We start from the raw sequence: 17,502 nt of genomic DNA on the forward strand, positions 1-17,502 counted from the left end.
TTTGGATGTAAATAAGGACTAGACTTACTTATTCACCAAAAAATATCCACACTGACTTTTAACATGGACATTTCTAAACTAACTTTCATATTGGAAAATATTGTCTAAAGGAAAAATAATTTCATATGTAATAGATTTGTGAATTCCACTCTATAAATGCTTGTAGACAAATGGGTGGTTGGAAAAACAGCACTGTTAATAAAACTATGGACTTCTGTAAGAGAAAACATTATTAAAGGAATTGATAATTTGGGGGCATAACTTCATAAAAAGGTCCTTTAAAATTAACCATCGCCTACACGCAGTGCAAGCCGTATTAAAATGAATGTGAATGAAGCCTATGAATTCACTAGGAACTAGCATAAGAGGCAACTTCTTGGCCCTCCTCTCCAGAAGATGCTGGAGGGGAGATCCTAGGGACAGGCGTGGGGGCGTGATAATGAAATTCTCGTCAACATTGCCCCACCCGCCAAGGCTCAGTACCATGACATGAAACACCTTATATTGCATCATCAAGGCCAAGCCCTGTTCACAACAAGGTGAAGTGGGATCCTGGTAGGTGGACTACTCTGCTGGGAGTCCAGGAGGATCTCCACAAATTCAGAAGTCTCCCAGACATTCTGACAGAGTAGGGAAGTATGGGAACTAGTGATGTCACAAATTGCCTCAGTGAGGTCTCTGGTTCCTAGTGAATTGATTGGCAGCATTTTCGATAACTGTACAGTCCACAAAGTCTCCATCTACTGTATGTAGGTGCTTGGTATGCATTTTTTTTTTAGACAGGTTGTAATGAGTAGCTAATTCTATTGAATTTATTGCTCAAACAATTTAGTTTTTTTTTTGTTTTTTTAAAAATTAAGAGCAAAAAAGTAGTTTTTTTTTTCCACAGAAAGTCATCAGCTTAATTTAAAAAAAAAATATATATCATTTTTTAAACATCTGAGGTTATTCAGCAGCAATAGTCCAACAGCAATACATGGTCATAAACAAAATGTACATGAAGAAAAAGGCAGAAATTCAATTTTTATAATAAGAAATATAATACAAAGGTAACTTTATTAAAATTACACTCCTTCATTATTAAGTATAATATTACAATATTTCAATCAGAAGCAAAAACAAGAAAATAGAAACCTTTGCATAATAAAATTAGCTCCTGCTACAAATAATATACTGTGTCTAAAAAAAACACGGCTTTTGATTGTTAGATTGGCATAGCAAACATCCAGAATAATGAGATCAGACATGGGATTTGGGAAGAAATGGGGGGTGTGTTCCATTGAGACTTAATTCAAGCTTATGACAAACTCATAAGAAGTCTCAGGCTTTTCATTGGTTGGGTTCTTAGTTCCCACCCCTTTTAAGACAAAAAAGAGCAATGCCTGATTTATAGGTCATTAAAACTGCTTTAAATACCATTATTGACAGGAATGCCGCTTTAACACAGTTAGTGAAATACTTTGGCAATGTCCAGTGTTTGCGAAATGTGACTAACCAGCAATTGTTAATCCTCACCAGAAATAGAGAATGAAACAAGCATGGATGGTCTCTGTATTTTGTAGTAGTGTAGGAAAGCATTCACAGTGGTGACCAAGACTTAGGGCTAGATTTACTAAGCTGCGGGTTTGAAAAAGTGGGGATGTTGCCTATAGCAACCAATTAGATTCTAGCTTTCATTTATTAAGTACCTTCTACAAAATGACAGCTAGAATCTGATTGGTTGCTATAGGCAACATCCCCACTTTTTTAAACCCGCAGCTTAGTAAATCTGGCCCTTAGTGTCAAGAAAGGTTTTGTGCAAATAACATTACCCAAAAAAATAAACATGCAGAATGTGTTTATGTAGTATTTGGGAGACTAATCATATCTAAATTGCAGAGGGAGAGTACCATACAAAACAAAACATATGCATAATAATACAGGAAAAAGGAGTGATGTTATGTTAATCGAAGGTTTCTCTTATATGTAGCTCTGTGTATTGGGCCACTAAGACGACAAAATTAAGTACCAAGTCTGGCAAGACCACAAAACTCACGTGTGCCAAGAGCCTTCTGCTAGTTGTTGGCCTGTTACTTTGAATATAATATATAATGCACCAACCACTGCCAATGGCTCACTAAGTCTACGTTTAAAAGGGTATTTTAAACTAGTTTAAGTTCCGAATTGTTACCATTTAAATAGGTAACAAAAAGGAAATCTTTTTAAACACAAAAATGCTGAACTCCTAGACTGCAGCTATATACATTCCATCTCGGCTTTAGTAAATTGAATATATTTTAGAAAAAATAAGCTCACATTGGTCAGAGTGTTATTTCTATAGATATGGCTCTTGAGCTCACTTTAAATAGCATCAACAATTAAGTCAGTTAAAACTGTAATAATAAAAATACTTGTGAATAAAATAAAAATGTACTGGGTAAGTGAAGAGGTTGCATGCATAGCGGACAAACACCCTTTATTGCATTTTATTTGGCATTCAAAATTAAGCCCTGCATGCCCTCCTGGACAAAGATGCCTTTCAGCATGTATGAAAGCATTTAATTTGCTTACACACTGAGTATTACCAACTATGTGAACAATAGGCTATTAGTTTGCTTCTTATAAAATAAATAAAAACATAAACACACAGCAAATAAGTTATAGTTTATACAATGCAATAATTCTACAAGTTCTGGTAGAGAGGTTTACTGTGCACACCTGGGAATCTGCAGCTGATATGCCTAAGAATATTTTTTAGCACCAATTACATATTAAGATATATGTTACTAAAAACCTACATTATTTTAATAAAAATATTTTTGCTTTATCAGGGGCTGTGGCAAGTTACTATCTTGTTTATAATTAAATATAATAAAAAAATTACATATTCCACCACCTTTTGATAAAATCTTTGTTATTCTCCCCAAAAAAGATACTAACAATGAAGAAATGGCCGGGCATTCAATGTATTTTAGCTGCCTCAAGTCTAGAATTCATTTGGGAGCTGAAATGCAGAAAGTTTGCGCAAAAGGAGATTATGCAGAATTTGCGAAAAATTATACTGAAAAATGTTTTTGGACAAATTGTAAAATAAAGGTAAAAAAAAATCACACATTGTAAACAACTGTTTCTTTACCATTAAAATGTGTTTGATATGGTTTTCAATTTGAGGAATACAATTTGTACATTGATATGATAAAAGTTCAGCAAATCTAACCACAGGAGATTAATTCATATTGTCTCTAATAATGGCTGGTGTGGGCCATTGATTTGTCAGAGTTATATTACTTTTAGAAGATTAATTACTTTCTGCATTACTTAAAATCCGTCAACTTTGGCAAGATGATGCAGTAATGGGGGCATGCCATAGACTGAGGACACCCCTACAGCCAGCAACCTAAAGCTGGCAGGAGCTACAACACAGGTTAGTGGTATATAAACTCTACTAAAGATTGTATATAGCAATTTTGGGTCTATTTTGCAAATTAAGGGGGTCATATAGAGTCGGACGTAAGCCAACCCCTAAGCATCAAAAAGCACCGCTCGGTACAAAAACTTACATCTCAGTCTGCTCTCAGACATATATATATACCCCTTGTGACTCTACACCAGGCCTGGCCAACCTGTGGCTCCCCAGGTGTTGAGACTACAAGGCCCAGCATGCCCTGTCAGCTCTTAGCTGGCTATCTACTGGGGCTTGTAGGTTTCACAACACCTGGAGAGCCACAGGTTGCCCAGGCCTGCTCTACACTTAAAGAGAGATGGAAATGGGGGCGTAGTAGGCGGCCAGGCGTAGGCGTAGTACAGTAATGGTGTATTAAAGCTCCTTACTTACTATTCTGAGCAGGGAGTAGCTGTAGATAAGCCTCTAGGAGGTGTATCTGTTGCAGATTTTATTTGTTTTAGAATCCATACTGATGTTTGTATGTGTTTAATCTACTATTCTAAGTCACATGTATGAATGACTAAATATTCTCTGTTTTGCGTAGTACGTGGCACTATATAAACAATGATAATCATTTTATTTTAGGTTTTGGCTGAAATGAGCATTTAAATGTTGGAAGAAAAAACTATTGCCCAAACTACTGGTGCCTGACATATTGTTGGGTTTCCTTATAGAGAATGCAGAAAGCAAGAACCAGAGAGTGATGAATACAGCACTTACTGGATGGTAATGTGGCAGTAGCTACTTAGATTGTAAGGTATTGTCACTGGCTCTTCTCCTGCTTTGTGGTTTAACCCAAAGAAACTGGTAAATAAGTAACTTCACATAAGAGATCATACAAATGGCTTCCACAATATACATACGTCACTGTCAACTTTTCAAATCGTTTTGAAAACATGATTTAAAATGGTGATCCATGTGGCCAGATGCCACATCAATGATAGAAAGTTCCTGGAAGTAATTTACAAAGGGCGAGAGGTCCCGACGCTCTGGGTGTTAACAGCACGTAACGGGACAAGTGCCAACAGCAACTAAGACCTCACGCAGCTCCCTTTACAAATGTCCTCAGGGAAGCTGATATTGCTGATTAGCACCTGGTGTACAATCTGTTTAAATGTTTAACAGAATAGAAACTATGGATAAACTACTCAAGCCTACCAGATTAAATTCAAAACTTAACCATTAGCTTAATAACCAACTACCAGGTGCTCATTGGATTCCTGTGATAAAAAGAAACGAAAAAAAAGTAAGAGCTCCATCTAAGCTACTTTAACATGCAGACCATCAATCCTTAACATAAAGCAGGATTTGGAAAACAAAATACTTATATGTAGTCTCAGGTTGCCCTTTTGAACACATAATGCCTGAATCATTAAGGAGAGTAAAGCAAAAAAAAAAAAAAAAAAAAGGAGTAACTTTGCACCTGGACAAAACCATGTTGCACTGGATGGGGAGGTAAATTTCAAATTTGGAGACAGATCAACTTTAAATTTCAGTATAAAAATAAAGCTACCAAGTATTTGTGTGCTACATGAAAAAACAGTCAGTATTTAACTTATGTGCAAAACAATAAACTAATTTGCCCCCTTGCATTGTAACATGGTTTTGTCCAGGATAATACGTATTCCTTTTTTTTGGTTTGCTATCCATAATGAATCAGGCCCATAACATTTTATAGAATTAGTGGCACTATATAAATGGATGATGATAGAGTATTGTGGTTTGCCAGAGTTCCCTAAATCTCTCATAATCGTTCATTTTGTGTTGGCTGCTATACAATGGTTAATATATCAACCATGGGCAGCACGGTGGCACAGTGGGTAACATTGTTACTGGGATCATGGGTTCAATTACAATCTAGGCCCTCTGTTTGTATGTTCCATGTGACGATGTCTGAATTCGATTTCATTCTTAAAGAACTTGAGAGTAACAGTGAAAATTAGTTCGTACCATTTGTTTCAATTTAAGTCTCATCTATTTAGGGTCTGTAGCAGCATATTCTAGCCTGCAGGCTAAAGGAGGACCAAATAAAATTATTAGATTGTAAATACTCCCGTTACTTATCTTCAGTATTTGTTTAAGCTCCTTACCTGTCATGGTGAAGGCACTGGTCTTGTTTTGCAAAAGCGCCGACATATAGACCAATGTTTCCCAAGCCCAGTCCTCAGGGACCCCTAACAGTGCAGGTCACAAGTGAGATAATTATACCACCTGTGGATCTGTTACAATGTGTCAGACAGTAATGAATACACCTGTGCTCCAGCAAGGAGATATGGAAAACCTGCACTGTTAGGGGTACTTGAGGACTGGGTTTGGGAAACGCTGATCAAGACATTTAGTACACCTGTGTGATGTCAGCTCTACCAAAGCAAAACTACAGGATGCCTATACACAGGAGAGCAGGGGTAAATGTATTAATGTCCGGATTCTTCAACTCCGGCGTGTTCAGCGTCTTAGGCGATTAAATTTAAAGCGGCGCTGCATTGTAAAGGGAAGTTTCCCTTTACAATGCAGCGCTGCTTTAAATTTAATCGCCGAAGACGCTGAACACGCCGGAGTTGAAGAATCCGGACATTAATACATTTACCCCCAGGGTCACACAGGTGATTTGGCATTATTGTGGCTTTGCTATGCAACCCCAGTGTCCAACGTTAAAAGCGGAACTTAGAGGTAAGGAGGTGAGAAAATACTGGAGAGATGGTTTAAAGGGAAGCCCGCTTTTTTGAAAAGTCCCCAGTATTGCACTGGCTCCCTCACATTGGCGCCTGGAGCAGATGCCCCTGTGAGCTTCAAAGTGATGGACGAGGACGTCTATACACACCCCTCCCACAGAGGTCTGTATATGAGAGATAGGGCAGCCATCACTCTACCCATGCTGCAACACACAGAGCAATGGGCCCCAGGAAAGGGGAAGGATTCCCCTACTTTTTGCTGCATCGAGGGGGAACAGGTTTTGGGTGGAGAACAGTATTCATGACAACCTCCATAGACCATTCTATGGCATTTTTCATAAAATAGAGTCTGCCATGTGAACAATTATTGATAACCTGTATGGCTGACTCCAATATTTGATCACCGAAAATACAGAATTCAAATAATAGATATTTCCTGACCAGCACCAGTAGATGAACACCAACACATTTTAATAATTAACTCCATGAAATGGATTCTATGCCCCTCTACCTAAACAACAGGCTGACAACGTAAAGAGAGAGAGAGGAGAAAGGGGAGAGCGCGGGGAGTGAGAAAGGAGAGAGCGAGGAGAGAGCATGGAGAGAGCGTGGAGAGAGCATGGAGAGAGCGTGGAGAGAGCGAGGAGAGAGCGAGGAGAGAGCGTGGAGAGAGCAAGGGGAGAGCAAGGGGAGAGCAAGGGGAGAGCAAGGGGAGAGCAAGGGGAGAGCAAGGGGAGAGCAAGGAGAGAGCAAGGGGAGAGCAAGGGGAGAGCAAGGGGAGAGCAAGGGGAGAGCAAGGGGAGAGCAAGGGGAGAGCAAGGGGAGAGAGCGAGGAGAGAGCAAGGAGAGAGCGAGGAGAGAGCGAGAGATGGTTTAGACACATCATGCTTAGGACAACAGGTAAATATTTTCAATAACGATGAATTGTAAAACAATGACGGACAAATTCATGTCCTATTTTAAAAAAACACCTTGAATCCACAAACGTGAAGTCTTTAAGAACACAAAAGTCAAAATGATAAAAGCAAGTGGGAGCGGCAACGTTCTCCATTTGAGAGGGATTCCAATTATTTGTGAAGATGGAGATAATCAGGTCAACCTTTAGAACTACTAAAATTTCCCATTTGCAGTGTGTTTCATTTTAATAAAAATGAAAGACAAATCTAACAAAAAACTTCTGAACTCTGCTCCTATGTGATTTTATGTTCTTATTTAAGTGAACATCCCCTTTAAATGCTTATATGAATTCACCTCTCGTTTCTCAAAAGAGACGATCCTTAGCACTTGAAACCATTGACAAAGTAACGTCTGTAATGGCCTCAGGTGCAACAGGAAATTAAACAAACACAAAAACACACGGGATTATGGGACTAAATCCAAAAATATCTTATGCATGAGTAAAATCAATACGGTACTGACCAAATCTAAGCGCACCATCAAATATCATGTTGAGGCACAGATATAAATAATACAGGTTACACATATCTTTGAGGACAATAACACTGCAGTTTTATTTCACAGTTGAACCACAGAAAGTATTCATAATCTGTGTGCACTTAACTATTTGTTACAGACCCCTTTTGTGGCAGCCAGTAGACAATTTACCTTTACGTAAAAACGATTGCACGCCAACAGCATGAGTAAATCTGTGGAAAATATGCATCATAAAACGGTTATTTTTGCTGGCACAATCAAGTACTGTCATAGATTAGTCCAGGAAACAAGCAACATAAATAACACGGTATGCTAAACACCTGTAAGGTGCCCTGACTGCTATAATGGGCATAGAGAACTAGGCAAACGGGTCCACCAACACCACCACCTAGACATAAATATATATATATTATATACATACATATAGTGGTCGAAGTTGGGTTGTACAGTGGTATGCCAGGCCACCACTTCTCCTACTGTCTTCATTGTAAGACTAGCACTTACATTCCCATTATATTCTTCATAGCGTCACTTCTAAATTTCAACTTTGACCACTACATATATATATATTTTGACAGAAAATAAAAAATAAACGTAAATAAAGTGCTGTGGTCTTACCAAATATATCTATATGGACAATTATCATTAAGGTAATGTAGGAAAATATTGGATTTCCTAGTATTTTGCTTTTCTGTGTGTTTGTATGTAGAAAGTTTGGTATTCCACCCGAGACGGCTTAGCCCCACGGGAGGAAGTAACATAGGCGTGGTCCCAGGGGCCATTTTGGTTTCGTTTTGACAGAATGTTTGAGGGCAGATCCGTTCTAACACAGTGGTCAAGAGCTGCATGGCCTTCTGGCTGCCTTATATTTTACAGATAACTCAAATGTCAGAGTGTTAAAAATTGATAAAAAATTTTCAGACATCTAATGTATTTGGGGAGGCGGGAGACTATTCTACACAGAGATAGTGAATATAAAAAAATAGCAATCTAGGCACACATTTTACCTCTATTACAGCAGCATTTCTCTTCGGATATAATAGATATTTAATGGCATCTAGGAGGAAAGAAAATACAGAACATATCTACACTGATTAGTGTTCTCTGCGTCTGTGAACTTTTAGTTTAATTTTTTTTTGCTTAGTTTTTTGTGTTTTTTTTCTCTTTTTTTTTTTTAAAGATTCAAAAATGATCACATATCATCGTAATGAAATCATTGGGACACGAGGAAATCTCATTTCTAAAAAAAACTTGCATTGATTTTGCCATTCAACTAAAACTCTACAAACATTACCAGTGTAATATTAACATGTGTGGTAAGAGTTACTATAAAGGATTTAGGTGGTAAAAAAAAGGGTATCCATGCAGAGTAGACGCACTGGGAGATGCATATTTATTTCTATTCGTAATAACATAACCATTAAGCTGTTAAAGTTGACCCATTTCCTACACAGTGGAGGCAGCCATTTTGTGCGCAGGAGAGGAGTGTAGTGGAGATGGCCGATCGCTGTAAAAAAATCTCCACAGACAGAAATGATATATAACGTCACTCCAGACCGTGAAAAGTAAATGGACCCCAGCATATTTTGAGTAAATTACTTTTCATATCTCATGAATACAGTATCCCCTTAATATCAAAAGATATTTTGTTCGTTTATATAGGATAAACTTCTGTTGATATTTCCCACAAGTAGAATGACCTGAAAATGAAATGACATGGAAAAAGATATAAAACACTGTCTTCTATGCAGCTATTACATCAACTCTAAAACAATGGTCTTGACTTTGTTGTGTGTTCACAAGGCTCCATGGTTTGTTTTTTTGTTTGCCCATTGTCCATTGCATGGTTAGAATTTAATACAGGGAGTAAGGAAGGAAGTATTTCAGATCGCTTATTAAGCCAATTAAGTCGTGCAATGCAATCCAATATAAAGGTAAACATACAGTTTAAATTCATAATTACTTTGACAGTGAATTTGTGGAACATCGCCCGTGTTCTGTAATCTTTAGCCTCACAAAAGATACAAACCACATCATAAGGCACTGAGCTACTTGCTGAGGCTATTAAAGCATATTTAAATGTTGACCTAACACTTAAACACAGTGCAGGGTGCAATATTGTGGACTAAACAATTACTCATGAAAAAGCAGCCCATGAATTTACTAGGAACCTGTAACATCACAGAGGTAGCCATTTTGTGCCCAGAACCAATATTTATTAGAATGCCCACAATAAATTCACTAGAAAAAAAATGTCAAAGAGATGTCACTGGTTCCTAGAGAAATGAAGGCTGATATTGGTTCAGGCCACAAGATGGCCGCCTTTCACGGTGTCCAAGTGATAGTTCCCCTTAACAATGGGCTAATCTTGTTTGAATTTAGAGACAGATATTGTAAATTGGCAACATCATTTCAAGCCATTCATCTAGAAACCGATGTTGTGAATCTGGGACATAAATACATAAATCTGAAGCAGGCAGTTATTTCTGGACTTAGATCTTGGTCGTAGATTGTTGACATACAACACTTGTGATTCCTCTATTGGAGGCTTTTATCATCATCTATATTTCATTACTGTTTTTCTCAATGTTTAGTGGACCAGAGACAAAGAATGTAACAGAAATCTCACTGCTTTTACAGCTTGAGTCATTTTCAGTCAGGATAGAGATACTGTTCAACAAGTTTAGTACATAAACTGGCCAAAGGGTGGTAGAGAAGACCGGAACATTCTAATGGGTTGCCGGCCAGTTACTGAATATATAGTTAAGAAGCCCACTGTTGACCATTGGCCGGGATGCATTACTTCACCAATCGTTGGCTACAATCACCACTAATGCTCCTGCCCAGGTGCCAGATCAAGGGTACAGAGGGTGAACAAGGAAATTGAGCGAGAGCGGACTTCCCTTTAATGACCATTGAATTAGACAAAGCTAATTCCGGTCACGTATATACAAATGCAGCTTCTTTTGGGTGTTTCACGGGGTGACCTTGCAATGCCCATGGCAAGAACATGGATGTTACACTTGGACTGCACAAACCAAATAAAGTTTTGGATAAACTAAAAACCTCATAGAATTTGAGAACAGGTAAGAACCAACAATTCTGCCACAACAGCCGTATACATCAAGAAACAATTTCAACCCACATTGTAATTATGTTTACAACATTAGAATCCATGATGGGGCAAAGGCATCTCTATGAATCAGCTTACTGAGGTTCAGTATTACCAACTGCTTCCAAAATTAGTAACACACAATGAATTGTCAATGTAGGCAAACCTGTGCGGGGAACTTCCTACTGGTAATGGCTTATAAGTTAGGAACGTGAATACGACTGTTGTTGGGTTTCTAAACCACATCAAGTAGACTAAAGTTTGGGTTTATCCTTCTGAACTGTAAATATTTAAATGATACATTTCAAAAATAAAAGAAACACAATAAAAACTGGAGTGAATGTTGCCTCTATATATTATGTGGATTTAAATTGGGACATGAGGGGGAAAAAGAAAAAAAAAAAAAGAAAAAAGATATTTCTTTCCAAATTTTTCGTCTTAAAGGCTTATCATTTTTGGTCTCATACATCAATCTCTATCTTATTTTGTATAAACATCTCTCTCATGCTGTAGTGTTAAGCTCTTCGGGTCCTGCCACCGCTGGGGCTCAGAATCTTTGGTCTCAGAATGCTGGACGGTACGTGGCAGGAGCACGTACTCAACGCGTTTTCAGTCGCACAGACAGGAATCCAGGAATGAAGCTGGAGAATGGAGTGAAGATAGTCCTGAATTCTAGCAAAGCTGCTTGACATTGGCTCAGATGGGCCCTTCGTTGTGCATACTGTGGTTGGACTTGTTGTGTGAAACACAGTTCTGTTCATTTAGCAGATTTGCCGTTTCTTCGGCTAAACCGTCATGTAGCTCAGTTAGAGTCATTTCAATTTTTGTGTTTTCACTGTCTGAGGATTGAGGGGTTTTGTCCATTCGAGAAGCCATTAGGGCATTTTGGTACTGCTGTCTTGTAATCTATTGTGCAGGCAAAGCAGAAACAGAAACATCAGCAACAGACTAGAAAATAAGCGAAACTGTCCTGGCAATCATATCATCTCAGAGTGACTCATGAAGCTACAATTCACCAATCACACCAAACTAAGGGCTAGATTTACTAAGCTGCGGGTTTGAAAAAGTGGGGATGTTGCCTATAGCAACCAATCAGATGCTAGCTTTCATTTATTTAGTACTTTCTACAAAATGACAGCTAGAATCTGATTGGTTGCTATAGGAAACATCCCCACTTTTTCAAAACCGCAGCTTAGTAAATCTAGCCCTAAGTCTTGTGCCACTGCATGGTTTAATTTAGGTTGTACCGGGGCAATCACAAATGAAGTCAGCAGTACTGCTATAAGCATTTTGCAAACTGGAATATTCTCTCTAGATACAAACATTTTTACAAAGTTAGCCCCAATTTCCCACCCTAGACCTTCCATCCATTATTACCCTGACTCAATGAGCTCCGTCCGGACCTGTGCGCTGGAATCCGCAATTATAGTCAATATAGAATGTAAAACACTATCTAACCCAAGCAGGAAAAAATATTCGAATTTGGAATGACAAAACTTAAGGTCATAATGATGAGTAGAAGAATGATTACCGTATTTGACAAAGCATTAACACATAAAAAAAAAATACCTTGACAAATTGCATGTCTGTTATGGCTCTCACAGAGTAATCTGGGATATACACTTGCAAAAACGAAGCATTTAGCTGGTTGTTACTGCTCCCCAGTGTCGGTGTGACAGCATCAATTCGGTCACTTCTATTTAGAGAGTCCGAATGATTTAATCCACAAGGGCGAGGTGGCGATTTATTTTCAGCTAACAGAGAGTAAGACAAAATGTTAAAATTAGTTACATTAAGTTTCTCAAATAACTTGTCCATGGAACAATTTATTGCATTTTACAATACAGTGATTAGTTCTAGATGGTTATTAATGCTTGTGGGTGAATTTGCAATCTCTGCCAGATCTTTGCTCACAAAATGAACCGCGCCCCTGCCCTGCTCCATCCCTCTTTCTGATAATTACCTCTCACTTTTGTCTACAACACTCCCCCCCTGCTGTTACTCACCTATGGAATTCTCTTCTCCATCTGATCAGACTCTTCCCACAGAACAAACACTCTGACAACCTTTAATAGAGGAGGGAGTAGGGTAGGATCTAGTACTCACACTGGTGCACCTTCTACTGTGCCATCACTTCTCTTTACCACTAGCCTGTAAGCTCCATAACAAGCAGGACCCTCCCAAACCTTTGTTTGCACATCTGCATTTATTTTGTCTACCTTTATTTTATCCCTATTTTATGCTTTGTTTTCACAACTGTCCAGCACTGCAGAGCACTGTGGCACCTTACTAATCAATGAGTATAACAACAATAATTGTAGGTTTAAGAGACAGTAGATTGCAGTGAGGTAGCCAACAAGGTTATATAAAATATCACATATTTATGGTGCTGTAATGTTACAAAATGCCTTTTCATATTGGGTTACATTATAGTATAGGCTTAGTCATTATTTAAAACGCAAAAAATAAGTTTCCAGTACTTGCATTCATTGAAACCAACAATTGAAAGATACATAACCCTGTAAACATGAGTTTAAGTGAGCAATACTTACATACCCTCCAGCACCAATTCAGTCAGGACTATCCGGTTTGTAAATCTAGCTACACTGCGATTGGAAAACGCCTGGTATCCTTACAGAAGTTAAGAAATTACCAATGCTGTCCCATACTATAAGATACAAAACAACACTAAGCCAGTGGTCCCTAATTCATTCGTCAAGCCCCCTTAACATTTCAGGGTTGTGTCACAGGTGGTTAAATCAAACTGATTGAGGCACTAATTAAAAATCACCTGTATTCAATTATGGATATCCTGAAAACCCGGACTGTTAGGGGGGCTTACCGACCAGAGTTGGGAAACCCTGCTCGAACTGTCAAATGTAATGATTTTTGTTTTTGCTTTTATCTCATGGTGTTGGTTTAGGACTTCATCTTTGTTATGTAGTTAATGTGGCCTTTTACATTTTTAGCAAGAGACTGTAGAAGCTAATTTAACAAAGATAAGAACATCATTTTTCTCCATCCTGGCATTTGCCAGCTTTCCATCATCTCAAGAAACAGAGCAGATATAGAGAGAATTCCTCAAATAGGAGTAGAAATTGAACGGGGGAATAAATGAATAGAAGCATGCATGATTTACCTGGAGACCCAGCTAACGATTCTGTTCTGCTGACAACAAAGGTACGAGACAGGGACAAGGGAACTGTAACCAAGGAAAGAAGAGATAAGGAATGATAACAAGAGTAAACATAGGAAAACTCTCTACACCAACCGCTCTTCAACTAAAACTGCAATGCTACAAATCAGACAGAAGCCAATCTAGAGACAGGTAGTCAGCCTGCTCACTTAGAGGCTTAAAAGTCCTCAATTTGTGCCTGGAGTAGCAAAGTTGTGAGCAACTGGTGTAGATGGTCCCCTGAAGAGGAGGAAGAGACTCTTAGCAAAATTACAAATCAAAGGTGATCATTTAATAGATACTTATTCACTTATTGTTGTACGTTTGCTTAGTTTGCACATATTTTATTATAGACTTCAATGGTTGGATAGAATGTGACTTTGCACATTGAGAACACACATCAGTGGGCAGGATTTTGCATGGCTTGGAATAAAGGAGATGTAATTGTCAGATTGTATAAAATTACTCTTTATTTAGAAAAAAAAAATTAAAGTGCTAAAACCAATACTGTAGGGACTTCCAATGACAGTGCTGTAAGGAACATCAGCAAGTTAAACTGTGGGAATATAACAATCATTTGAATATTGCAAAATCTTAAACATTACTGAGCTTTGTGCTTAAAAAAATACTGTAATGCCAAAACATATCTGATTATTATTACACCAATTATCACAGCTCATTAAAACAGTGCTTGATTCCAAATATGTGCAAATAAACAACGTATTTATATTATTTTGTTGAAAAAATTGCGATTGCAGTTAAGGAAGATTTGACTCTAAACACATAAGAAGAGAGGAAGCACTTGAATACATTCAGAAGAAAGGAGAATATACAATAAGATAAGGAATCACATATGACATAGGCCCAACACTTGCCTGTCCTTGTACTGTAAGTCATATTTCACTACCTATTTAACATTTCAAACCGTGTGCGGTTTGGCTAAAATGACATTTTACCACTGTAAGTCCAAAAGAAGGCATTAACAAAATGATAAAATACTGTGAAAATATTTACATTAGAACAATACAGGATCAAAAAGCACACAGGACCCAATATATTATAAGTATAGCTATTTCAGAATTATATGATGATAATTATATGCTGGGAACATGTATAACCTTGGCTGGGAAAAGCATGGCTCCTCATACAAATAAAAATCATGTCCTAAACACACCTAAAGGGCTAGATTCACTAAACTGCTGGTTTGAAAAAGTGAAGATGTTGCCTATAGCAACCAATCAGATTCTAGCTATCATTTTGTAGAATGTACTAAATAAATGGCAGAGAGAATGTGATTGGTTGCTATAGGCAACATCTCCACTTTTTCAAACCCGCTGTTTAGTAAATCTATCCCAAAGAGTTAAAGTGAAAGAAGGAGCATTAATAATATTTCCCGCTAGCAATCATTAATCTTACCAATGCTTTGGTAATTAATTATTTTGCAAAACAAACTCAAAGGTTGTTACATATTTCTTTGCAAACTCCATGAGAACACAAATTAAAAATCATCACTATAAAAGGCCAGTTTTTGGGCAGGGCAGACAGGACATCTGTCTTGGGCTCCCCAGATGCTCCATTGTAAATTCCATACTGTTATAACTTTACTTGCAATTATTGTTTTGTTAATGTTTTTATTAAATTGTAAGGTTTTATTTTTAATCCAGCATAACATTGGGGGATCCTGCTTTATTGTTCCCTGTGCCAATTTTCTACCTTCAGCCCTGTAAATGTCATAGACCAGCACCAAACACAATATCAATATATGTTTCACCACAAGATGTCACTAGAATCACTCTTTGAAATGTCACTTCCAACCCTACCACTCGAAGGCAAGAAAAAGATGTCATGATCAATGCATTGTTCTGCTGTTACATATATATACATAAAATAATATGTGACTTGTTTTTAGACTATGCAGAGTTTATGACTTCAAGTAATATGCATGCAAGTCTTTCCATAGCATTACAGTACTTCAAATAAGATAAAGGGGATTTGGGGAGCTTAGTTCAGATTGGTGCCAACAGTTTGTTTTAGAATATCAGGACTGCTACAAAACACACTGCAAAAACAATGCTATATGTACGTTAAATTTAAAAACTTGACTTAAATCCCTGATCGGCCTCTATAACAAATCGTAATATCAAAAACATTCCATATTTCCATTTGATGCCATATTTATTAAGATCAATAACATTATGATTACAAAAAATTAAACCAATAGCATATTAAAATGACTTGTCAGAATAGTAGTAAATCCTGCTTGAGGAAAGACCTGCTGTGGAAGACTTCAAAAGATCAATTTAAAAAAAAATAAAAAAATCTAAATTAACTGCTCAGTTGATTTTAATTTTTCCGCAGGCCAGGTGACTTATTTGGAGGGGATTTTATGATTTGATAATTAAATATATAACCTTAGTAACCCACTGTGTATGTAGATTCCCAGGCCTTCTGAAGAAACAAAGGGGAGGCTGAGGCAGCCTATGTACGGTGGGGCCCTTTGCAGTATCCATTGCGTGGCCCTGTTACAGATTAACTTGCTGAGCCTGGTAATTGCGCTGATGTCGTTTTTCCTGGGGCTCCTCCATTTCTGTGAAACAGGTCCTGGTTTATGTATGCCAGACAGGGGTGTGTCCCCGTGGGCCAATGGGATCGCTCAAGCTCTCTACTTGCAGCTTTCTATTGTTCCGTACAGACACATTTCACTGGCAGGTGGACACAGCTCTTGTAGACTAACATCTGACCAGCACATATGGGTATTCCGGATCAATTCATTAGGCAAACAGAGGGCAGGACATTTTTTTTTATTCTACCTAAATTATATATATATATATATATATATATATATATATATATATATATATATAATCTAAATTGGACAAAAATTGCTTCTTATGATCTAAACAGTAAAACTTCTTTGTAAAAGTTTAAAAAAAAGTTGCATTTTGTATGACATTTATGATACACCATGGATATACTGTAAATCTAATTGAAGGGGCATGGCATCACAAGATATTTGCAATTCTATGTGACTACAATGGGAGCTGCCATTTTGGATTCATTAGAACACGAGAAGAGTTCTCAGAAACAGCAACGACAACATTTTGAACAATTATAAAACAGCAGTTTGCAAGTTTGTTAGAGTGGTTGTAACAGTTCAACTGAAAAGGAATGTAGCATTAAATCTCTTTACTGTGGCAGCATACATACAATGCCCCCTCTGGCTATACTTCAATACAATAGAACAAGAATAGATGTAAAGCTATGTGGGGAAGGAACACCTCTTCCAAATGTGTGCAGCAACCAAACATGTGTTGTTTGTAGGGTTTTCCCGCTCGCAGATTACTAGTTTATTGGCTTGTACCGTATCCTAAAATGTTTTACTATATACATTGTTTTATAATTCTGGTTTCTTTCTGTACCTTTCAGCTTCTTTATAGGAGCATGCAAAGTATTTTATTATCACTACCCTGGGATACAACACCAATGCACTGTATTTATTATTGATCATTTATGTAGCGCTAATCTTACTAGACAGCAATGTCCAGAGAATATGTCATCATTCACCTGCCTCATTGGAGTTTACAGCCCAATTTATTTCTCTACTACACACACAACATACAAACATGACACAGATAGTGTCAGAATAAAACCCATGACCTCAGCAACTATACTAACTACTGTGCAA

At 37.7% G+C, this 17,502-nt stretch overlaps 1 protein-coding gene across 2 annotated transcripts in view; it reads right to left on the minus strand.

The window, feature by feature from the left end:
- Positions 1–894: 894 nt before the first annotated feature.
- CNNM2 (cyclin and CBS domain divalent metal cation transport mediator 2) overlaps positions 895–17,502 on the minus strand; it is a 93,130-nt gene continuing 76,522 nt past the window's right edge. The window contains exons 6-8 of one of the 2 annotated variants that reach the window (XM_075216227.1): positions 13,782–13,844; positions 12,212–12,396; positions 895–11,548 (exon numbers count right to left, since the gene is read on the minus strand). In XM_075216227.1, coding sequence (XP_075072328.1) covers positions 11,339–11,548; positions 12,212–12,396; positions 13,782–13,844 — 458 coding nt within the window. In that variant the 3' untranslated portion in view covers positions 895–11,338. The remainder of the gene's footprint in view (positions 11,549–12,211; positions 12,397–13,781; positions 13,845–17,502) is intronic. The other variant, XM_075216228.1, reaches the window with a different exon arrangement.

This window comes from Mixophyes fleayi, chromosome 6 (assembly GCF_038048845.1).
Source record: "Mixophyes fleayi isolate aMixFle1 chromosome 6, aMixFle1.hap1, whole genome shotgun sequence".
NCBI classification, from domain to species: domain Eukaryota; kingdom Metazoa; phylum Chordata; class Amphibia; order Anura; family Limnodynastidae; genus Mixophyes; species Mixophyes fleayi.